This window comes from Dasypus novemcinctus, chromosome 26 (genome assembly GCF_030445035.2).
Source record: "Dasypus novemcinctus isolate mDasNov1 chromosome 26, mDasNov1.1.hap2, whole genome shotgun sequence".
NCBI classification, from domain to species: domain Eukaryota; kingdom Metazoa; phylum Chordata; class Mammalia; order Cingulata; family Dasypodidae; genus Dasypus; species Dasypus novemcinctus.
Genome location: NC_080698.1, coordinates 23,277,597 through 23,303,461, shown reverse-complemented (window position 1 = coordinate 23,303,461; position 25,865 = coordinate 23,277,597). Strand labels below are relative to the sequence as shown.

General features: G+C 38.0%; 1 protein-coding gene across 4 annotated transcripts in view; it reads right to left on the bottom strand.

The window, feature by feature from the left end:
• Nucleotides 1–11,972: 11,972 nt before the first annotated feature.
• PTPRG (protein tyrosine phosphatase receptor type G) overlaps nucleotides 11,973–25,865 on the bottom strand; it is a 698,663-nt gene continuing 684,770 nt past the window's right edge. For all 4 annotated transcript variants that reach the window (XM_058288185.2, XM_058288182.1, XM_058288184.2 and 1 more), the window contains 4 exons: nucleotides 24,775–24,921; nucleotides 23,951–24,093; nucleotides 17,555–17,690; nucleotides 11,973–16,118 (listed from right to left, as the gene is read on the bottom strand). In XM_058288185.2, the coding sequence (XP_058144168.1) occupies nucleotides 15,972–16,118; nucleotides 17,555–17,690; nucleotides 23,951–24,093; nucleotides 24,775–24,921 (573 nt within the window). In that variant the 3' untranslated portion in view covers nucleotides 11,973–15,971. The remainder of the gene's footprint in view (nucleotides 16,119–17,554; nucleotides 17,691–23,950; nucleotides 24,094–24,774; nucleotides 24,922–25,865) is intronic.

Here is a 25,865-nt window from a genome sequence, read left to right as displayed (position 1 = left end):
GATGGGAGTACATTGTGCTTCTTGGGCATGGATATGTACATCCTTCAAGAGGATTGGAAAATTTTCCACCATTATTTCTTCAAATATTCCTTTTCCCTTCTTTTTTCCTTCTGGGACACCCATGACACATATGTTTGCATGTCTCTTGCTGTCATTTGGTTCTCTGAGACCCTGTTCACTTTTTTCCATTCTTTTCTTCATCTGTCCTTTTGTATATTCACTTTCGGAGGCCATGTCTTCGAGTGCAATGATTCTTTCTTCTGCTTCCTCAAATCTGCTGTTATATGCCCTCAGTGTATTTTTTTTTAAATTTTATTTTTTAATTCATTTTTTTCCAAATTCTACTCAATTTATTCATTTTTTAAAAAAGATATTACATTCAAAAAATATGAGGTCCCCATTCACCCCCCACTGCCTCCACCCCACCTCTCCCCCCACAGCAACACTATCCCCCATCATCATGACACATCCATTGCATTTGGTGAATACATCTCTGGACATCGCTGCACCTCATGGTCAATGGCCCACATCATAGCCCACACTCTCCCACGTTCCATCCAGTGGGCCATGGGAGGATCTACAATGTCTGGTAATTGTCCCTGCAGCACCACCCAAGACAACTCCAAGTCCCAAAAATACATCCATATCTCATCTCTTCCTCCCATTCCCCGCACCCAGCAGCCACCATGGCCACTTTTTCCACATCAATGCCACATTTTCTCGATTACTAACCACAATAGTTCATGAATAGAATATCAGTGAGTCCACTTTAATCCTTACTGTATTCCTCCATCCTGTGGACCTTGGATTGGTTGTGTCCTTTCCACATCTATGTCAAGAGGGGGCTTAGATTCCACATGGATACTGGATGCAATCCTCCTGCTTTCAGCTGTAGGCATTCTTGGCTCCATGTTGTGGTGGTTGACATTCTTCAACTCCATGTTAGTCAGACACCATCTTGCTCTGCCTCCTCCAGTGTATTTTTAATTTCATTTATTGCATCTTTTTTGCATCTTCATTTATTCCCATAAGATCTGCTATTTTTCTATATATGCTTTCAAATTCTTCTTTGTGCTCCTCCAGTGTCTTCTTCTTTTTAAAGATTCATTTATTTTTTATTTATTTCTCTCCTCTCCCCGCCCCCCCAGTTGTCTGCTCTCTGTGTCCATTCACTGTGTGTTCTTCTGTGTCTGCTTGCATTCTTGTCAGCAGCACCTTGAATCTGTATCTTGTTTTGTTGCATCATCTTGCTGCATCAGCTCTCCGTGTATGTGGTGCCATTCCTGGGCAGGCTGCACTTTTTTTGTGTTGGGCAGCTCTCCTTATGGGGTGTACTCCTTGCATGTAGGGCTCCCCTATATGGGGAACACCCTGCATGGCATGGTACTCCTTGTGTGCATTAGCACTGCACATGGGCCAGCTCATCACATGGGCCAGGAGGCCCTGGTTTGAATCTTGGACCTCCCATGTTGTAGGCATATGCCCTATCCTTTGGGCCAAATCTGCTTCCCTCCAGTGTCTTCTTAATATCCTTAATCTCTTTAGCAATCTCATTGAATTTTTTTAAGGAGATTTATTTGAACATCTAAGATTATTTGTCTCAACTCCTTTGTGTCATCTGCAGACTTATCTTTTTCCTTTAACTGGGCCATCTCTTCCTGTTTCTTGGTATTGATTGTAATTTTTTTTGTTGGTGTTTCTGCATCTGGCTTGCTAGATGTATTTATTCTGGGTACAGTTTCTCCCTTTAGTTTAGGGATTTCTTGTCTTTTCTCCCTTGCTGGTTGTGTAGTAGAAGCCAAGGATAGTTGGTGTTGAGGGCTATGTAGTCTGAAGCTGCCCATGTTACCCCAGGAATTGAGGAAATTTCTCCCACCTTTCTTCTCTGTCAGGAGTAGGGACAGAGCTACAGCTGTGTATAATAATCCAAGTTGGGCACAACAAGACTGTCTGTTGTCCCCTAGAGACACGATGAAGCTTCACACCCTTTTCTTCCCTACCTTAGGCAGGGATGGAACTATAGTTGTGGTCTGCAATCTATGCTGTCTTGGTCCAAAATGACCACAATTGCTCAGGTAAACTGATGTAGCACCAGACCCTCTCTCTGCCAGGGGTGGGAATGAACTCTCTGGAGTGCCCAATAATCTAATCTCTGTGGGCCAAATATGCCTGCTGAGGGAATACTGTCCCTTCTGCTCTTTAGGGGGTGGGGATGGAACTACCAATGCTCAACAGTTCAGTCCTGTAGGCTGAAAGTACTCACCATTGCCTGGTGAGGCTGGGGAATCACCAGCCCCCTCCTATCCTATTGAGTGGTGGGGGTGGGTCTGTGGGCATTCCCCAGTTCAGTCCCTTTAGACCAAAAATACCTGCTGTTACCTGGAGAGGCTGAGGAAACACCAGCCCCATTTTGTCCTCTTAAGGCATGGGGTTAGATCCACAGGCACCCAAAAGTTCAGTCCCTGTTGGCTGAAAGTACCCACCATTGTCCAGAGAGACTGTGGAGACACCAGGTACCTCTTATCCTATTGGGGGTGGTGGTGGATTCATAGGCATCCAATAGTCCAGTTCATTGAGGCCAAAGGTCTGCCATTGCTCAAAAAGACTGTGGAAACACCAGCTCCCTTCTTTCCTATTGGGGGCTGAGGTGGGCCCACAAATACCCACCAGTCCAGGCTGTGTGGGCCAAAAGCACCTGCAGTTAACAAGAGAGACAGGGCAAACATAGTCTGTTTCATGTCCTATTGGGGATGGAGGTGGAGCCACAGGTGCCCAATGGTCAGGCTTATGCAGACCAAACCACCTGAAGTTGCCCTGAGAGGTTGAGGGAACACCAACTCCCTCCTATCCTGTGTGGGGTCAGAGGTGGAGATGGGCTCAAAGGTACTCAACAAGCCTATTTATGTGGGCTGAAAACTCCTGTCATTGCCCAGAGAGTCCAAGGATACCCAACTCTTCCTCCTATTCAGCCTGTGCCAGCAAAGAACACTTGCAGTTGCCTGGAGAGCCTGGTGCAGGTCTCACCAGCTAGCTCTCTGCTGGAGGTAGGGCTGGAGCCTAGGCTAGGGCTGCAGTCAGAATAGCTCCTGAGACAGCTTGCTCCTATGGAATAGGATGGGCACCAGCCTCTGTGGTGTGGCTTGCAGCTTCCAGAGAGGTGGTGCAGGTCCCCCCCAGCTTCTTCCCTTCTGGAGGTGAGACTGAGGTTTAGGCTAGACCTGCAATCCAACCTGGGTGGAAAGAAACCCGTCCTTACAAACACTGTGATTTTCAGTCAGCCCCACTTCCCCTCATGCTTGCAGTGGAGTAAAAATGGCAGCCACTGGCTCCCCTCTGACCTGGACAGGCTCAAATTTTAGTTGTTCCTAGGATTCTACTTCAGCCCACCAAATCCACTAGTCAATAGCTGAAGTCAATGCCACACCATGCCTCCCTACCCTGTTTTTTTGAGGGAAATGGAGCTTCCAACTGTAGCCATGGAATAGCTTCCAAGGCAGCTTGCATGCGATGGGCACTGACGTCTGTGGTGTGGCTCTACTCATGAATCCTCTGTGCAGATGGGCAGTCTCCTTCCACACTCTCAAGGATATTGCAGGAAACTCCTCTAGTCTCTTGGACCCTCCAAACAGGTGCTTTAGGTAGCTCTGGATGACTACCAACTGCCCTGTATCATGAACTGACTCTAGGAGCCCCTTAATTTGCTGCCATCTTGGTTCCCCCCCCCCCCCCCCACCGCTCCTTCATATTTGAAAGTAGGTCTTGTCAGGTATAAAATTCTTGGTTGACAGAGAAGCATATGTGACTCAAGTTGTTGGTTGCCTGCCTATCATATGGGAGATCCTGGGTTCAGTTCCCAAGGTCTCCTAAAGAAGATGAGCAAGACATTGAGCTGATGCAACAAGATGATGCCTCAAGATGACACCACGAGATGACACAATGAGGAGACACAATGAGGAAACACAATGAAAGACACAACAAAGCAGGGGACAGAGGTGGCTCAAGTGATTGGGTACCTCCCTCCTTCATGGGAGGTCCTGGGTTCTGTTCCTGGTGCCTCCTAAAAAAAGAAGATGAGCAGACACTGAGAGTGCACAATGAATAGACACAGAGAGCAGACAGCGAATGCAATCAATGAGGGGAGGAGAAATTAATAAATCTTGAAAAAAATAAAGTTCTTGATAATTGTTTTCTTTCAACACTTTAAAGTTTCATACCACTGCATTCTTGTTGCCATTGTTTCTAATGAGAAATTGTCACTTAATCTTATTGGGATTCCCTTGTACATAATTCATTGCTTTTCTCTTGCAGCTTTCAGAACTCTCTCCTTGTTCTTGGCATTGGACAGTTTGATTAAAATATGTTTCTGGATATTGTTCTATTTAAATTTATCCTGTTTAGGGTTTGTTGGGTCTCTTGAATGTACATATTCATGTCTTCTATTAAATTTGGGGAGCTTTCTGCTGCTCTTTCTTTGAATATTCCTTCTGTTCCTTTCTCTTTTTCTTCCTCTGAAATTCCCATAATGTGTATACTGGTATGCTTGGTGGTATCCCACAGGTCTCTTAGACTCTGTTCATTCTTTTTTATTCTTTTATCTTTCTGCTCTTCAGTCTGGACCATTTCAGTGATCTGTCTTCAAGTTTGCTGATTCTTTCTTCCCCTACCTCCAATCTGTTGTTAAAACTGTCTAGGGAATTTTTTTATTTCAGTTATTGTGTTTTTCAGCACTAGTATTTCTCTGGAGATATCCCCATATTGTTTATTCATTGTTTTCCTTGTATCTTTTAGTACTTTCTCCATGTTTTCCTTCATCTCCTTGAGCATATTAGGGATCATTATTTTAAAGTCTGTTCCTCTTTGTTGATTGATTCTGGATTTTTATCCTCTTTCTTTTGATGGGCCAACATTTCCTATTTCTTTGTCTTGTAATCTTTTGTTGAACACTGTACATTTTAATGTTTTAAAGTGTTAACTCTGGGATTTAGTCCCTGAGCTATCTGTTCCTTCAGTTTGTATCTAGTTAGTGATATGACAGAAATGTTCTTGAATGCCAGGAGCTAATCAAAACAAACCAAGGCAAAAAGTAACTGTTCACTCTCTTTACAAATTGGCTCTTCTTTGACTTTCTTTTGGTCTCCTTCAGAGCTTAGGTCTCCTATCAAGCAAATCAGCCTAAGGCAAAGAGAAGTATACAGTCTTCTCTGTCTTTGCTGAGCTTGCATGGAGCCAGAGCCAGGGAAACTGCTTCTTCTCCTCCTCACCCTGTGCTTGCTAGAGGCCCTAGGAACTCACCATTTACAGTACATAGGAGTTTGAATGATTACCCCCAAAATCCTCCCTTTTCTGGATGCTCTTTCAAGTGACTTAATACTGGTAGTCCTCTGTGCCAAGTCGTTTCAACGTAATTGTTTCTTACACAGTCCTAGATGTCTGCTAGCAGTTTCTCTGCCCTTAAGACAAATTCTTGGAGGGTGAGCCCAAGACACATTACCCAGCTCAGTCTCAATAGACTGGCACTGACTTACATGTACCTCAGGATACACAGGGGCTACTGGCTCCTTCTGGAACTGGGCCCAAGACTCACAGTGGAAGCATGAGCTAGCTCCACCTTGTGTTGTGGAGTGGGTGGAGGAGGACCAGCAAGGATGCTAGGAGTTTCTTCTATGGCTTTTGAATCTGTGTTTTAATTCTGCACTTGCCTGGTTAACGCAGCCTTTTAACTATTTTGCGTAGTTTTGAGGAAGGTCACAGACTTTTAAGATTCCTCTGCCATCATTGCCCAAGGTTGGAACAGTGGCTGTCCTCAGAGTCTACCCATCCCCAGAATTTGAAAGACTAGTTCTATAAGTCTCAATCTGGCACCAGCAAGCAGAGTGAGGAGCTGGAGCTCTAGTCCTCAGTGCTGCCCACCTTGAAGCTGGGAGAAGGGGGATGCTGCAGGGAGGGTGAAACTCATCAGTTCTTATCACAAATAAGCCTCTTCCTCCCACTTCTCCTTGAATGCTGCAGTGTTTCCCTAGACTCTGGAGTTTCTAAGTGGTTGGTTTAGATAATTCCTGCCAGTTCAATAGTTGTTTTGGTGGAAGGACTGATTCCTGAAGCTTACTGCTCTGCCATCTTCCCCAAATCCTCTTCTTGTTACATATATGGGTTTTAAAAGTATTTTGATTTCTAATTTTATAGCATTGTGGACTTATTTTTGTTTGTTGTCTTTCTTTGTCTCTTAGTTCATTATCAAAATTCCTGTTTGGGTTAGGTCATTTAAATCAATTAGGTCAAGCTTATAAAAAAACAGAAAACAATGCAAATTCCCAATAAACACACAAGTAGAGAAAATAGTATTACAAGTCCTGTAATGTACCCTTTACAAAGTATAAAAATGATCAGTTTCCAGTCATTTTTATCTTTCCCTTCCTTACTGTGTGTGTTTGTGGGTCTACTTTAATGCCAATCCCAGACATAGAAGCATTTTACTGCTAGTAGTAGACAAAGGTACTTGGAGAACCCTGTAAAATATGTGAGATGATGATGGTGAAACCCCAACTTAAATAGTTTGAGGAGAGAATGGAAGAAAGAAATGGAGCTTGTCCTATGGACAACTCTTTCAAGAATTTTACTATCAAAGAGAAGCACCCAAATGAGAAGGCAGTCAAAAGGAGCTTTGACAGCCAGAAAAGGTTTTTCTAAGTTGGTGATAAAATGGCATATTTATATACCTAAATGAATGATTTGGTAGAGAAAGAGAAGCTTGTGATTCTAGTGAGAAACAGGTTAATTGCACAAATGAAGTCCTTGAAAGGGGAAGAAAGCCTGGGTTAATACAAGTAATGGGACATGGAAGGGTTTGCCTTACATAGTAGCAGAAACATTTCATCTGTTGTAACAAGGAGGAGGCAGAGATTGCCATTACACAGGCAGATAGGTAAGATTTTAGTTACTTTTGCATCCATTATTGAGACAGGCCAGGACCAACTCCTTTATTTAAGTATTTTAAAAATGTAAATATGTTACCTATTTTTCAGTGGAGGTGTAAGAGCACACTGTAAGTTCTGGAGACTATTTCTATTTGAAAAGTTTTTGCAGTGAATAATACTATTCCTTCCAATTGGGTTTATGTTTTATAAATAAGGGGATACAATAGGGTTGCCATCTGAGTGGCTATAATCCACTTGCTTTGGAGCAGAGCCTTCTTTAGAGATCTGGGTTACCTGTGGGTCTAACCCAGAACATTTCCAGAATACCAATAAAAGGAGAGCCTTTGAAGGTGATAGGGGTGGGGCAGCTGCTACAGCATTTTATAGGTTTTCCTTGGTTCTTTTTAGAATATCAGGGGATATTGAAGCCCAAACTCTTTTGAGAATAGTAAGAAACTACTTTCTAGTTTTTTTTAAAAACCACATAGGTTGGGTGTACAGATGCATATACACACACAAACACAAACACATTTGGCATTGAAGAAGTGAGAAAGAGAAAGGGGGGAGAAGAAGTGTTTTGGCTAGTGGAGACTATTTGGTTATTTGTATGGTGAAAGCTTAAAAAGAAAAACCTTGGATTAATCTGTTGGGAAGGTCTATACAAAATCAAGTTCAAATATTCTTAAGTAATTTGAGAATTTTGTCCCAATAAAAAAAGTTTTGATGAATAATTATATTAATATGTTCAGTTTAAATTAACATGATTACTGTGCATTTTCCATGTATCTTTCCATGAAAAAATAATTCTTATACATAGTAGCCTACCATGATACCCTATTCCATATTATTTTTAAAAATGACTAATTTTGAAGCATTGTCAAGATTCATGAGTCATGAAAATTTTAAATTTTAGAAGGGATATTTTAATTTTGTTAGAACACCAATTGTTATAAAATACCCATAATTTATGTTCCAGTTACTTCTTCTTTCAACAATCAATAAAGTTTTGGCATAGGACAAAGTCTTTTAGTAAAGCTTTTCTGAAATAATGTACTTTGTAGGCTTAAAGAATATGTTCCACAGACAGCGACATAGCTCTTATTTAATTTATGGCCTTTTCTTCACATATGATAGTGAGTGGCGAAAGAGGCCAGTGAGTCTAGAGTGAGGGATGGCGAAGGTTATGATAATGAAAGTGATATATAGAAGGCAGTGAAAGATGGAGAAGATAAAAATTGGCTGAGGAGACAGAAATTATCACTGTTTATGTTATTTATAGGATTTTAGGGTAGAGAGAGTATGTCAGTTGGTGTGGTAGAAAAACATTCGTCTTTTTCTGCAATATTCTGCACCTGCTATATGACACTAGCTAATATGAAGCCTCCTGTTTGATTTTTCTGAAATTATGCAGGTTTTTTTCTTTAAAAACCTACTTGGAATGCACTGAGAGATTTAAACCATTAGAGGAATATTATTGAAACTTTGGGGCATCATAGATGTTTATCCATTTCCTGTATTTGCCACTTTTATTTCTGAACAGTAGAACAGATGGGTTATTCTGGATATCCTCCTTCATCCCCATCCACCTCTCTTGGATCTAATCTGACTTGCTGAGCTTCCTCATCAGTGATGGAGATTTCTCAGTATTACTATTTGATTGGGCAAGGTAGAGTAGTTGACTCTTTGTTTCATGATTGATAAAAAGCCCTGCTAAGGGAAGCGGATATGGCTCAAGCGATTGAGCTCCCACCTACCACACGGGAGGTCTGGATAAGTTCCCGTGTCTCCTAAAGAAGATGAGCAAGACAGTGAGCTGATGTGATGGGCTGGCATGGTGAATTGATGCAATCAGATGATGCAACAAGAGACACACTGAGGAAAAACATGAGAGCCACAGTAAAGCAAGGAGCGGGGGTGGCTCCAGTGATTAGGCACTTCCCTCCCACAAGGGAGGTCCCAGGTTCAGTTCCTGGTGCCTCCTAAAAAAAAAAAAAAGAAGACCAGCACACAACAAACAGACACAGCAAATGCAAACGAGAGGGTGGGAAGAAATAAAGACAATAAATCTTAAGGAAAAAAAAAAAAGGCCTGTTAACCCCCTCTCAATCTCATCACCATTCCCAAATCCTCGAGATTGGGGAATGAACAAACACAATGGGGGGTGGGGGAGAGAGGGGGAGAAATGCAACTATGGACCAAAGTAGGCTTATTAAACTTACTACTGTAGTAATGGAACACCTTGTAAAATTGATATAAAGATAGTGGTTACTAGAGGTTCTGAGGGAGGGGAAGGAAAGAATAGGTGGAATATACAGCATTTTTAGGGCATTGGAATTGTTCTGCATTATACATTTTGTAAAAATCTATGAATTGTACAGTGCCAAGTGTAAACCATAATGTAAACTATAGGCCATGGTTAGTAGCAGTGCTTCAGTATTTTTCCATCAATTTTAACAAATGTACCACACTAAGATATTATTAGTAGGGGAAAATATGAGAGAGGGAGGTGGTGGTGTTATCAGAATCCCCTATATTTAAAAATGTAACTTTTCTGTAATCCAAATCTTCTTTAAAAAATAAAGGTTGAAAAAAGGTTAAAAAAAAAAAAGGTCTGCTAAGCAATTAAAGAAAATGAAGCAAGATAACTATAATGGCTAACATTAATTGAATACCTACCATTTATTATTCCAAGAGCTTCATATGCGTTATCTCCTTCACTCCTCAGAGCTGTCTTTTGAGGCTAACATGAGTTTTTCCAGTTTATAGGTGAGGTAAATGGAACTTAGAGATATGAAGTAACTTGTTCCATATCACAGTCAGTACCTGACAGAATTGACTGGAACCCTTGACTGTTTTGATTCTTTAGTCCTCATTCTTTAACATTTTCCCCCTATGGGAAAATGCTTTCTAAATTTCAATAACTAATTTAATATGGACCAAATAGAATTTTGTGAGAACAGTCTACTCATAAATTAGGAAGCGACTGTGGTTACAGGTTTTACTTTGCTAGCTAACACTGGTACACATTTATCTTTTTTACTCTTTCCCTAAAACTCATCTCTAATGCCAAGTAAATATTTTTAAATAAATTGAAAAACTTTGAGATTAAATGGTAATTCTTGCCTTATCTGAGTAGAAATGCTTCTGCCAGCAACTTCACATTTTGTACAGAGTATACACGAGGCCTCTAGTGGATATCCAGTAAATACTTCTGGGGTGAATTCTAAGAGAATGCTAACAATGTCTCCAGTTTAGAATGTTCTCCTAAGGTTTGTATGCCCAATTGGATATTGTCACAGATCTTGACTGCACATTGCAAAGGCGAGAAGCAGGGAAAGGGAAGATAATTAGTTTATAGGCTGTTAACTACAAATGTCAAATTATTTCAAATTGCTATAAATCAGATATAGAGTTAAATTCCTTATTTTTAGTTTTTTAGAAACAGTGTAATTGTTAGATTCAGAGATGCTTCTAATCTAATTATTTTTCCTGACCAGCTTAACTTCATAATCACAACAGCCCATTTTAACTTATTTGTACCCAACTTCTAGCTCCCATTTTAGAGTGCTTTTCTGCTATTTCACTGACATAAGCAGAAATACAGAACCAATGTCTTTAATTCTGTCTCTAATTCCAGGCATGATTAGTAGTTACTTAATTATATTTATTAAAGTTCTATGATTAGCTGGTAGAAAATGTAATTTTGGACTATGGCTTTTGTACACTTTGACCCAGTCTTAATAGCAGAAATGAGTTTCCTCCTCTAGGGTTATATCTTGGACAGTAAAAGTCATGGAATAGAAAATTGACTTAATTATTTTGAACAGTCTTAACTGCTGCTTACTAGAGTCCTCTTGGGTGAACTTGGAGGTTGCTAGGGATGTGGGAATCCCCATTGCCCAAGGCTGGCTGTCCAGGATTATGATGATGGAAGATTGATAGAAATACTACACTTAGTTGTTAGTTTACCAGCTTTTGGTGGCTTGGTAGGTACCCCCCAAAATCATGTTTTTAAAGCGACTCTATTCCTATGGATACAAACTTAGTGTGATTAGGATGTTTTGATGAGGCTACTTCAGTGAAGGTGTGGCCCTGGATGGGTCTTAATCGTCTTACTGGAGTCCATTATGAATGGGATGAATACATAAAGGTAAAAAAAGAAAGTCACAGAAGCAAGAAGCTGAAATCAACAAAATCCAGAAGAGAAGGGAGAGACTAGCAGTTGCTGCCATGTGTCTTGCCATGTTGACAGAGGAACTCAAGATTGCTGGCTGCCAGTCTTTAGGAAGAAAGCATTGCCTTGATGATGTCTTGATTTGGACATTTTCTGTCTCAAACTGTAAGCTAATAAATCCTCATTGTTTATGCCAACTCATTCTATGTTATCTGCTTTAAGTCGCCTAGGAAACTAAAACATAGTCTGAGACATCAAGGCAGATGGTCCTAAAATTCTTATGGTCTGTGTCAGAATAACTGCTCACAGGATCCAGGCATGTTATTTATGTCTAATGAAGGTGATGGAAAGACATGGGGACTCTGAGCGACTCAGTGTACACCCCACCTAAAAGGGGCAACTGATACTACTCTCCAGCTTGTTATGTATGTGGGGATGTGAACCTGGTATTGTAACACCTCCCAGTATTTTGAAAGAAGCTTGAAATCTGAATCTTTTACTGTAAATTTTTCCAGTTTTTAAAGGTTGGTAGTTTGAATCTTAAAAATTACGGTTAAATAAAATATATCTGTGTATTGAATATGATCCATAGGCAGTCAATCTCTGTATGGCTCTGGTGTCTGCAAAAGAGTACTGAATTCCCATGGATATAGTTTGAGTCAGACTTGGGTTCTAGCATCATATAAATTCATTCTTTGTGCTGGAATTAGTGCTTTCATTTTGGTTTGCTGCATATGTAAAAGATTCCTCCTAATATTCATTTGGCTGCTATGAAATCTGAGGTCGGGAGAGTATGTGGGCATAAATATGACCTGTTAAGGGAGACTATTAACCTGTTTTTATTGGATATAGACATTTTCATAGAAATGCTCAACACTAATGAATACATCAAAAACCATACTTTATTTTATGTATAGCAATACAATTTACATATTAAATAACACTATAATAGAATGATTTGATATAGTTTTAAACAGAAGAAAAAAGGGAAAATTTCAGGTTACAAAACCCCTCCCTCCCAAACAAATTAAAAAAACCACTTTTCCCAAATGGGTCAATGTGACAATGTATTCAGTGACTAATTATGTCTAATTTCTATTGCACAAATGGTCAATGGAATTAAAAAGAAAACCCAACTTTCACAATCAATCACTGCCTCAAAGAAATAACACATGTTGGATTCTTTTGGAATGCAAAGATGGTTCTTGCTACTTCAATACACAGAAAGTTGAATTCACATATCCACCACAAAAAAAAAAACAAAAAAACAAAACAAAACTATGACAGAGTTGAAACTAGAAAAAAATTAGCTTTATATGAAAATATAAAATTCTATGATTATATACCATAGATACAAAGTTCCCAGAAGATGCTTATCCAAGCAACAAAATATTTACAGTTTTAATGATTTTAGGTATTTTGAAATGAAGCGAAAGAAACATGAGTTAACATGAAGGCTGAGTTCTTTAGAAACAATGGCTGCTTGCTAGTTTCAAATGACCTAACAAAGAAGGAGTCACTACCCCAAATGTTGGAGAGTTGTGACATTTTATAAAATTGACTGTCTCCTTTTCTGGAGATGTTTATTTCTTAAAACTCAAGATATTTTTCTTGAAATTAATTACCCTCTGTAGAAAATGCTTCCCTTTGCAAATATTTAACAAAAATACTAAAAACAGTTTAACAGCTAAGACAAAGTAGAGGCCAAATATCATTATTACAATTCCTTCCTAATTGTAGCATGCCTTCTTTCTAGAGATAAACCAAAATTGCATGTTAAATGGCAACTTAGGGAAAGTGCAAAGGGTTAAGTGAAATTATAGCTGTTAAAAAAAAAAAGCAGGCATTTTCCCTTCATATAAAAATTCACTGGCACCATTTGAACATAAACTTTAGAACACAGGAGTTGAAAATGCTTTTTCCAGTAAAACTGCTAAATTCTTAAGACAAACTATATTTTTTCTTAAATTATGATGAGTTTGGGTTTCCTTTTTCTTTTTTTGCTTAGAATTAGTAATATGTATCTTTGGTAAATTGGTATCTATATTTTATTTTTTAAATATAGTATATATGCACTTAAAAATTCATAACAAGGCAGTTGTGCTGTCACTATAAAATGATTAAGGTTATTTGTTGATTTCAGTGTCACTCTGGGCTAAGAACTCCAGGAGCCAGACCTTAGATACCATAACCTTTCTCTGACCTTGCTGGACTCTTGAGCTCGAAATGGACTCGAAAAGCTCCAAAATATAAAAGTTTAGAAAACCAATTGAACTATCTTATTCTTTCTTGAAATTCAAGTTAACTTTAAAAAAAAAAAAATTGTCTTTTCTCTGATGTCCAGCACGGCCACTTGGTCTATCACTGCATTTAAATTTTGTATGTGTGCCTTCTGTTTACACAGCTAAATTCATACACACAGGAAGCTTATTTTATCCCATAACACACATTAATTTGAAATAGCTATTTCCTTTCCCCCTGAGTGCAAGTGGTAATAACCTTGTTATGTGGCTAAGCAATGTGCTTATGTCTCAAAAAAAACACTACCACCATCTTCAAAACTCTCTGCCTCTGGAAAGATGAAAGCATGTTTTTGCCAATAACAAATGAAGAATGATGTAAGGATACACTCTGAGGTGAAAGTGAGGAATTGCTGAATATAACTATCCTCAGTGATGTGTTTGGACCACTTTGGCAAGAAGGGCAAAAAGCAATTGCTCATAGTTCAGTGGGTCAGGATCTGAAGACTTTGGTTCAAGCCTGCTATAGATACATAACTGCTCACAGAGAACTTCAAATCTAAATGATCCTTATAACCCCAACTCTAATATACTTCTGAAGGTGAAGCCCCCTGTGCCATCTACTCTACACAAGTGAAAGAACCTGTTCAATTGACTTATAAAGATCTAGCTCTTGCCATGTGAAATCTTTCCCTTCCTGATTCTGTCAGTCTTCTGGGAATTGTAGTGTTTCTATTATGTTAAGAGTTTCCTTGTGGATCACCTCTGGTGGGTGCTGAATGGCTGGAAACTGTGCCATCTAGTACATACAACCTAGAATATTTTGTTCAACTGAACACATTTCTCAAGCCCAGCCTATGCAGTTCTTGAAAGCCACTGGGCTATTCTGTGTTGTTGAGTCTATGTGATGAAAAGATGAGATTAACTGGGGCAAGTTATATAGTTCATGAAAACTCCATGGATCTGGTTTATGCATTTAAACTCTTGGACTTGGCTTGTAGCCTCTCTCTCTTCTGCAGCTTTCGGCCTCCAGTACCACTCTTGGCAAATTTCAGATAATGCTAATTCAAGATATATAGAATCTCAGTGCTGATTATTACTACTATTTTGATTCCTGCCTAGATAATATGAAAGTAGTCAGAGTGGCCTATTTGTTGAAATTTATTAACAAGAACAGGGTTTGATTTATTTTTCATGTTAACAGGTCTAGTTCTTTTGATGATTTTACTTTCAAAGCTGTTCCTTCAAAGGAAACATGCAATAGAAGCAGCAGAACTCAGTAAGTAGCTTATTTTTCTAACAAACTGTACTGAAATGTCTTATTAATGTTCCTGATTTTCCCATTGTGTACTGCAGGGTGAATTTGGCTCCAGAGGCTGGACCAAATATCTTCCTTGGGCTCATGTAATGATTATCAGCCTCTTTCACCAAAGCATTCTATTCTTGAGGCTAAAGTACACGAAAGTATATAAAAAGTCTCCCTCTTAAGTAAAAAAATGCGACTTAAAAATGTAGATACCACCTTTGTTCGAGATTCTGATTTTCTCTCTTCAAATCAGATTTATCCATGTGTGGGAGTTTAGATTGTCCCAAGAGTTTTGCTAATATAGTATTTTCGATTTAATTTTGAGTGTATGTGATTAAGAGATTTATCATGAAACATTTGGCAAAAAAAGGAAAGAAAAGAATGTTAACTATATAGGTAGTCTTTATTAGATTGCTATAATTTTTAGAAGACACCTGCACAATGTCATTCTTCTATCTACTGTGAGGTGTGGTATTATAAATGAAGAAGCATTAATGGAAAGTAACTACAGTTGTTTCCTAGCTGAGTTGTGTAAAATATTGCCATTTCTCTATTGTAAAAGATAGCCCTGATTTTAGGGATAGCTTTATCAAAGAGTTAAAATGGAAATAACACACACTGTTCACATAGCTACTGTGAAAACTGTAATACAGAGTTATCCTTTTATTTTGACACAATTGGGCATTTTATTAAGTGTGAAAATAACCTTGTAACTAATAAGTGATGTTCACATGAAGTGACTCTTGTGCCTTCTACTTTCTAAATGGATATCTCAACCATCATAAGTGGAACTGTTTCAAGGCCATAAGGTTGATAAACTTTCTTTAATACCTCCCAATAGCCTGCTATTCTGTAAAAGAAAACAATGCTCACCCACTCCATTAAAATACAGAAGACATACAGTATTTAACAGTGCCTAAAAAAAAATAGGAGAGGAAGACTGGGGAAAAGTAGAATGCAACTGCTTCAGCAATAACAAAATCTAGATTCACTGTCATTATAAAGACCTCCACTGCACTACTGAACAAAAAAGTAGCATGTATGTTGTCATGGAATGTCACATCAGGGTTTGATTTCATATTAGATTATAGGCAGTAACACTGATCAGATAGTGCAATCTAGGTAAAATTGCCTTTCACTGTGTGAAATGAACAGAGGTGCAAATGCTCAGTAGGATACCATTAAGACATAAAATGGCAAAAAATAAATATCAAAACTTTTATCAGTGTAAAAAAGTAACTGGGTTATTGTATAACCTAGAGTCTGGCAAAAAAGGCCTCAAAAAAGTTCTCAGTCTTCGGAAGTTTTACAAATTAAGTGCCCTTTCAGGATTCCAATCACACTAGAGATTCCATGCTCTCGGCAGGGTCTGATTCATCTGCAATTAGAACAGCACCATTTTTGTCGACTGTCATGGGACCATTTCCATTTTCTTTAGTGCTAACCAGGCTGAGCATTGCTTTATAGACAAACTGATACTGTTCCTGGAAAAAAAAGAGAAAGACAGTTTTAGTTAACTCCCAACCAAAAAACAGCTAAGTCACTTCATCTAAGGTGGAAATAACAATTAGACTGTAATTGTAACAAACACACTAGAAGAACAGGAATATATATTTATACTATGCAAGAAAGGCTTTTTTTCTTTAATTACTTAACTCTTTTACAATAAAGACCTACATTGTCTTCATGTCTTTTTAAAAAATTATTTTTTTATTAAATAGTTTTTTAAAAAAAGATACATAGATCACAAAAAATGTTACATTAAAAAATATAAGACATTCCCACATTCCCCACACCCCACACCCCCACTCCTCCCACATTAACGACCCCTTTCATCATTGTGGCACATTCATTGCATTTGGTGAATACATTTTGGAGCACTGCTGCACCGCATGGATTATAGTTTACATTGTAGCTTATACTCTCCCCCAGTCCATTCAGTGGGTTATGGCAGGATATGTAATGCCCAGCATCTGTCCCTGCAATATCATTTAGGACAACTCCAAGTCCCGAAAATGCCCCCACATCTCATTTCCTCTTCCCCCTCCCTGCCCTCAGCAACTACTGTGGCTACTTTCTCCAGAGCAATGCTACAGTTTCTTCCATTATTGGTCACAATAGTTCTATAGTAATATACCAGTAAGTTCACTCTAATCCATATTTTATTCCTCCATCTGTGGACCCTGGGTTGGTGATGTTCCACCCCAGCTTGGAACTGAGTCTTGATGTTCATAGGTGATTGAGTTAATGGCAAATCCCTATAAGTTCACTCTAATCCATATTTTATTCCTCCATCCTGTGGACCCTGGGTTGGTGATGTTCCACTCCAGCTTGGAACTGAGTCTCGATGTTCATAGGTAATTGAGTTAATGGCAAATCCCTGTTTTATAACTAGAGAATACTATGCTCTAAAGCAGTTTCTCAACCTTGGTACTGATGATAGTTGGGCCAGATAATTCTTTGTTGAGAAAGCTGTCCTGTGCATTGTAGGACATTTGGCAGCATCCCTACCTCTACCCATTAGATCAGGGCTTCTTAATCGGGGGTGGGAGTAGGGGATCCGTGAGCTTGAATTGAAAAAAACCCCAAAAAACCTATTATCTTTATTTTCTCTGACCTCTAACTGAAATCTAGCATTTCTTTCACTTATGAATGTATGTAATACATAAATAAATAAATTTCATCTCACCTGACAGGTAAAGGGGTCTATGGAACAAAAAAGGTTAAGAACCCCCGTATTAGATCCAAGTAGTTCCTCTCCTAGCCCCTAGTTGTAACAACCAAACCCTACCCCACCCCTGCACTCCAGACATGCTAAAAATCCCCAAGGAGCAAAATCATCCTCAGTTAAGAATCACTGCTCTAGAGGGTCAGTTCAGGTTTCAGCTGATGTCGGTTCACAAATAAGCAAACTACTCACAATGTCTGTGAATACTCCAGGCCTCATAAGATTGATCATTTTTGCAACCTGGAAAACATCCACAGCATTTTCATTCTCCAGTTGCTGAGACAGGGTGGTAAGGGCACATAACATTCCTGCTGAAACTGCTCCATACCTTGGGGCGGGAGGGGGGAACAAAACAAAACCAATGTTGCTTCAGATTTACCAAGGGTCTGAATATACTGGAGTGAAATTCCCATCATTATTGTCATAGAAGCTAAATAGATGATACTGACAGGTATTCTAGAAGACAGAAATTAATGAAATGCTGGACAGGGGGAGAGATTTGGAGAAGCATAAAGGTGATGAATTTATGAATGTGAAATCTCCCAAACTGGCTTATTGCATAATTAGCTTGATATCTAATATGAAATGAGAGGTTCGGAATTAGACTTGGGAGGGCTATGGGAGACTGGGTGATGGGGATCAGTTGGGTGGTCTAACAGGATGTAAGAGAACCTTAACTATGTAAGAGAATCTTAACAGACCAAAACAGCTAAATTAACCTTAGAAAATAGCAAGAATAACACTGGAAATATATGCCTCAAAACGTACTCAGAGAATTTTCAAAATGAGTTTCATATTAAGTGATTATTAGTTTTGGTACTGAAGTGGAACTTTTCAAACGTGAGCACTTTCTATGAAAATGCTTTGGGAGCAAAAAAAGATGGTTCGCTTTGCTTCACAAAAGGAGGCTTAGAAAGGGTAGTGCACTTTTTCATCAGGCATGGCTGCGAAGTCCAGTTCTCATAGGAACCTGTGATGGCTCACAGTTCCCAGTGTGGAGATGAGAAAACAGATGGATGAAATGAATTTTTGCTGGCTGGTGGTAGAAAGGAGACTAGAATTCAGATCCTATTAAACATGTAGCTATTGAATTCATTCTTCTATGCAATTAAAAAATGACAGATGTCTTATGTCCTTGGTGCAACAGTAAGATCAAAGTTCTCTTTAACCACTACCCCAACTTTAGAGGTAACCTATCTGAAAGTAAAAGTTGTTATATATTTAGGTAATAAGGCCTTCTGGATTTAGGTATAGCTCATTATTCCATCTGCTAAATGCTTATGAAATGGTTGGATTTACCCACTTCCCTATTGATGGACACTTCGCTTGTTTTATTTTGTGCACATTAGCAGGATACCATGAGTAGAACAGATATATCACAGGTATGCCCATTTTTAGTTTTAAAAATACCACCACAATTTTTTCCCCAAGTGGATGATACCTATTCATTCATACCCCTACCAATGTGAGAGTATGTTTCTGCACATCATTTTAAACTTTAAACATTTTTGCAATCTGATTGGTGAGAAATGGTACCTTATTTAATTTGAACTTTCTCATTACCTGGGTGGCTGAATTTTTTAAATGTTTATAGACCATTTATATTTCTTCTTCTGAAATTACCTATTAATATACTTTGGCCATTTTACCACAGTAGTTGTTGCAAACCATTTTTTTTCCCAATCTGGCTCACCTTAACACTGCTCATGGTAGTTTTTGTTAAACTGAATTACAGATTAAATACAATCAAGTTTTTTTTTTTTTTTTGGGGGGGGGGAGGTTTAAAAAATATTTTGTTGAAGAATCCTATCTTTCCTAATTTTAGTTTTTTCATTTAATTGTTTAATTCATCTGAATCTTCTTCTTGTTGTGATACAAGGTAAGGACTGATATTTTTCCAATAACTAATTTTCTTGACATTTTTAATTGAATAGTTTGATCTTTCCTCATTTCCTTGAACTGTCATTTTATCATATACTAAAATCCCACAGATAAAGAACTTGTTTATGAACTATTTTGGAACATTAATCTAGTTGTCTATTTTTATGCACTGTTTTGGCTGTTTCTAAATTTATTGTTTCATATTAATTTTGAAACCAGCTTGTCAAGGCACTCAAAAAGTTGGTTGGGGTTTTGATTAGGTTGCATTGCAAGTACAGAGGGATGTGAGGAAATTAACATCTTCTCAATTTTGAGTGTTTCTTTACATGAGCGAGATTTCTTTTCTCCATTTATCCAGGTCTTTTGTAGTTTTCTTCTTAGTCCTTGATGATTTCTTTTTAGGGTGATTCTTAGATACTTTAGAGGTTTTTATACTCCTAAGAACAGCCTCCTCTGATGACTGTTTGGTTTCAGTTGATGTATATAGAAGTTAATCAATTTTCACATGATAAACTTGTATCCCACTATGTAGCAGGACTCTTAGGTTCTAATATTATGTGGATTCTCTAGGTGGTTGGCTACTCTTATCAGCCAAAAATGCTGGTTTTGCCTCTTTTCAACCCTCATACTTGTTTTTCCTGCATTGGCCAGGACCTCAGTAGTTTTGAGGACTAGCATTGAGAACAGGTATCCATGTCATATTCTTTACTTTAATGGTAAAGCATCTAAATTTTCAGTAACGATAATAACCCACTTATTATTGGTAAGCTTTAACCAGCTCTAGATTCCAAGGATAAATCTTACTTTTCTTATGCTGTGTAATTCTATAAATTATATGAATAAAGTCTATAACACACTGGGCTTTCAATATTTTTAGGATGTTTGTAGCCATATTCAGTAGATGAGACTGGCTTTTCTCCATTCTGGTGCTAGCCTTGTGTAGATTTTGTGTTAAAAGTTATGTTATATCCACTCTCTGTGTGTTACTGCTGAAATCTAGTCTAGTCAGGACCTGACAAGCTCTAACGATTTAAGAACTCATCCCTTTATTCTCTTCGTAGTGATCACTAACCTTCTAGGTGTTTTACAGCACTAACTTATTTCATCCTCACAATAACCCTATTGCATGGGTTCTATTATCCCCATTTTGAGGAAGAAACAGGAGGTATATTCAGATGCAGTAACTAAATGGCCAAGGTCTCAAGGCAGTGAGAATATAGCTCAGAACAAAGCATAGCACAAACCTCATGTTCAAAAAATGCTTTTTATTATGGTTATTATCTAGGTTTGGACATTAAGTATAAAACTCTAAAAGAAAAGAACTTAAAAAACCCCTCTAAGCGTGATATCATTACACTAAGTGAATTAACAATTCTCATGTTTTTAATGTAACTATAGATAAAATGGTAGGTTACTTTCTCTTCCCAAAGTTAATTTATGCCTTTTCTATTTTTTCTCTTCACCATACTTTTCAAAATTGTATCTTTCTTTACTTATTGGTTAATTTTACTATCTCTTTCCTGGCCCCATTTGATTAGTTTATTTTTATCTTCAAAATTCCTTGTAGTTTTTGTCAATTTATTTTGTTCTGAAAGCTTAGTTTATTTTTAATCTTTTGTCTAATATATGTACTTGAGGCTATAAATTTTTTCTCTGAGTACAGTTTTGGCTACATCCCATGAAGTTTTTGAAATGCAGTACTTTCATTATCATTAAGTTTTCAAGTATTTAAAAATTTCTATTCTGGTTTCCTTTTTAAACTCATGAATAACTGAAAAATAATTCTAGATGTAAGGATTTAAATTTCTATAAAATTTCAATGAAATACTGTTTGTTCTAATATCAGTGCACTGTAATCAATGAAGAAGGCTTTTTAGGAATGTATTGGAAATTCTATTTATGGTCAATTTATGTAAATAAACCATTTGTGTTTGAAGAGACTAAATAATCTCTCTTGGGTTAAGAATTCTATATATCACTATTAGATCAGGCTCATTAATTGTGGCATTTAAGTCTTCATGAATGTTATTGTTCAAATGTGCCCTGGTCATTCAGTTTGAGAACTCACCCCTGTATTCAGTTTGTACAAAATCACAGCTATTATTTCTCCCCCTTCCACCTCCCCATGGACCATATCTTAGGCATCTGTCAGAACTTCTATAACTTCCATACCTAGCTTGATTTCAGCTGTGTTCCTTCTACTACTAGCCTACCTGAAGGTTCTGATTTCACAAATAACATGTTTCCATTTCTGAGAGTCTAACTGGTTCCTGTGTTTTATAAGACATTTATAAGAATTAAATGCTCTTAATTCATTTAATAAAGACCTCCTTTAGATCTCTCTGCATATATTTTAAAGTGGGTTGCCTTTCCTAGATTTAGTCACTCCTAAGTCCTTAAATTATGAGGAAGTACCTATAACCACTAAGACTTTAAACATGACTAGAAACTAAGTCAGTCAAATGCACAGACACATGGCAATCATTATAATGAAAGATTAAAGATGGTCTTTCAGAAATTTAGGAATTAAGTAGGATTAAAAGGTGTTTGTCGAGTTTCATGGATTAGAACTTAAAAACTACAGAGACTAGGTGAAAAAGTGACATGAGTAATTTATAACCCAGGTAAACAAGAATAGTACATAAATTCACTGGCTTTCATAGTTTGCTCCTTCCTCTAAGGACTCATGAAAAGTAATGCTTATTTAACGGCTGCTGTTAAGGAAAAAAGTGAAAGTACTTTCATCTATCACTGCCTCTTCTTCAAAGAATTTAGTTCCTGATGTACAGAACATTTTTAAGTACTCTGTTTCTTCTGAGATAGCCATAGAGTTAGTTAGAAAAAACATTTTTATTAAGGAGGTATTGCTAATCCTTCTTGTTGTATCAATGGTCTAAATTGAACAATCAGAAAATTTTTTATCAGAGTAGTATGATAAAAGCCCAGTATGCAGCATATTTCCCCCTCATTTTTCAGAAATGACATGTCACATATAGGTGCCAAAAAGGAATTGGGGTGGGGAAAGTGGAAACCTTTTGATTTTGTGGTTAATTACAGAGATTGTTTTCCAATCCGATCATAATTTCTACAGTCTTGTATCACTTCCCAAAGAATCATGGGCTGTTTGAATAAAAAAAAGCAGACAAACAAAAAAACCCAGCGACAACAAAAAAACCACAATTGGGCTCTTAAGACTGTTTGTAAACTACTAACAGTGGGAGTGTGCTGTGCAGAGAGCAAGTGGTGGGGTCAGGCAGCTCAGACCAGGGCCAGCAGGCTGGACGCGCCTCCTCTGCAACTGCACTGCGTCACGTGCTCAGGAGGGCCCTGCTCGCTTGGATGCTCTGCTGTTAGCCTCTGGAAATTCTTATTAATTTTGAACATGGTGCCCTGTGTTTTCATTTTGTGCTGTCTCCTCAAAGGTACTTTGTGCACAAGTTCTAGGCAAGTTACTTAACTTCACTGTGTCTGTTTTTTCAGATGTGAAGGGAGGATCCTAAAATTGCCTTCCAGTTATTCTGAGTCTGTGCTATTAAAAACTGCTGGGTGGTTGTCACATTTCCAGGGAGCTTAGAGTGCTATATAACTAAAGCCTCAATCCAACATTAGGAGTCAGACATTTTTTCCAGGAAAGACCACAAAACTCTTCGAAAGCAGCCTAAGTCATATGGCTTACTTGAAGTAGGAGGGTAAGGTGCCCACCCAGGGACTGTATACGTCATGTTACAGCATCAGTTCAGGAATAACAGAAGGCTTATCAATAAGCTTTCAAAATGTATTAATATCCTATGCTACTAAACATAATGAGCACAAGGGATACTGAGGATCTGTAGACCAAGGGAGCTACCTTGAGATTAAGAGAGAGAAATGATTTATAAAATAAAGGGGAAGTAGATGTGGCTCAAGTGACTGAGCACCTGCTTCCCATGTGGGAGGTCCCAGGTTCAATTCCCAGCCCCAGTACCTCAAAAAAAAAAAAAAAAAAAAAAGGTTATAAAGGTTTATTACAGTTAACAAGATACTAAACGATCAGGACCTACGCAGCTGACTTAGAGGCTGATCCTGACCATAAAGTTTGGTTCCAAATATCCATATACTGCAAGATACATTTAGGACACACTCCCTCTATCAAAGTAGAAAGGGGCTGGGTTTAAATACCACCTCTGACACCAGAAGCTTTGTGACCAGGGCATGTTATTCATTCTCATTGAGTTTCGTATTTTTTACCTTTAAACCCCCAAAGGCAATAGTGTAAACTTTAACACATTTGTGAATTCTAAATATTATCATTAATAATAGCAGCTTCATCCCCACGAAAAACCAAGATGTATTGGAAAAGGTTTCTTTCCTTTTTCCTAAAAAAGTTTGCTGAAATTTAGTGTAACGATTTTAAAATGAATACAATAATTTCATTAATTTGTGTTAGTAAAACATAAAACCTTTAAATGCATGCTACTTTTTACAAGGTACTTCCCCTTTCAAGAATCTACCTTCTGAAAGAACCTGAAGCCTTGGAAGGGTTTAGGTGATATATTAGATTGTAAACAGGACTACGACACCCTGTGCATGTAGACGTTAGGAATAAGATGGAATTGCCACAAGCCGAGAAAGGACAGATATTTTTATTCCTTTTCCCCATTCTACTACTTTAGCAAGTCAACAAGAAAAAAAAAGTCTGTATTTTAAAATTAAGAAGCAGATACATACTCATCATGAACAATGGTGGGGCCGTCCCTTGTTAAGGCCTCTTCCTTGATGACGTTGATAAGTTCAAAAGTACTGCTGATGGGGGCATCGGGGTTTGGCCATTTGGGACACTGAAAGTGCCGGACTTCTAGGACATAGTCATCCTACAACCAATACCACACGAGTCACAGTCCATCCTTTGTTTCATTCTAGTTATACTCTAATAACCAGAATTTGCTTCTGAGAAAGTGTATTTTAGGTAAATCTTAAGAATGCCAGGTAACTGAACTGCAGCAAGGGGAAAAATACTAAGGAGTCTGTGTGCCATTGAAAAATGACTAGGTCATGGAAGTGAAACAACAGAATCCCACATTGTTCAGATAAAAATTTTAAGTGACAATAAATTATAAAGGACCTTATGTCCTACTCTATCTTTTCATCAATAAAATGTAAAATGGGAAGAAAAACAAGAGTTTAAAGGATCATTACTGAAATTACTGTGTAAGAGGGCTCTATACTCTTATGCACCTCATAAGAAGGTAGCTATTACATATTGAAATATTTACAAAAAACCCCAAAAACACTTCCTATTATCATCGCTGCAACACATTGTGAGGCTTACATTTCTGGTGGCAAAGAAAATATGGAGTTCTAGTATATTGTTTTATAATGAGGTCAACAGACCTATCTGTATGCATGCTGAATCAAAAGCATTTTTTTTCCAGCTGGAAAAAGCAAATATTTGAAGAAAGAAAAAATAGAAATAAACATACTTAAAATTAAGTCTCACTTAATGATCCAGGGTCCATGCATGACTATTACTGAAGAACTGAGGGTTAAGTTACCTGTGTAGCTTCCAGGATAAAGTCATGGATGATAATTTGTTCTTCATTAGAGAGGCACAGTCTGTCTTTGCTGATAAGGGTGACGGTAAAGGCCTCACAGTTCATAGATTCTTCTCGACTTGGCCAGTACACAAACTCATCTTCTGCCTGTGGGAACCAAAAAAAAAATTCCTATGTAATGTTTGAATTTTCTTGCAAAATGATTTTTCATGGTTGCCATTTTCCCTATCTATCAAGTCATCTTTTAAATAGGGTTCACAGAATTACATCTTCATCAAATCATGCTGAGTTCAGTTGTTACTGTATTCTTTCATAAAATATACTTAATAATAACCAGTTCCTAGACTCTGGCATTTAGGGTAAAAAAAGTCAAAGTGCTTACAGTACTGCCAGAGAAATGTCTAAAGATCAACTGGATTTTATTAAACATGGTACCTGTAAGAAAACTACAGCCAATGTCTTGTTTCCAGAGAGCCAACCTATGATATAGAGGACATGAGAAGAGAAGCTACAGATTTGAAGTCTTACATACCAGTCAAGAAACGCACTTTTCATTATTGGCTATAGCTGTATGAATTCAGACTAGCCTTGACAATGATGCTAGACCCGAAAGGCCAGAGTTTTCCTATTGCTTCTGTTTTCAGAGGTGGGTAAAAAGTTAGGAAAATAAGAGATGCCAAAAAAAAAAAAAAATCTCAATGAGTATGCTACTGGCATTTCAGTAGGGACAATTCTATGTTGTACTGAACGATCTCTGGTCCCTGCACACTAAACGCTAGCACCTCTCACCTGTGTCATTGTCATGACCAAAACTGCTCCCTCTATGGGGATGTATGACCCACAGTTGAAAAGTGTACTGTAATATAATTGTCATTGTAAAAAAGGAGTCAAGAGCTAGTTAACTTTACCAACTGATGATGCAACTGGAAAATGACCTTATACGGAAGGTTCAATGCGGATCAGCAGAATATCCCTGTCTACATAAAATAACATGACTTTAAAATGCTGTTTGACCTAAAGTAAGGGGGAAATGGAAAGGAGAAATGAGTTTATATGGCTACGAGTTTCTAAAAAAGAGTCTGGAGGCTGGC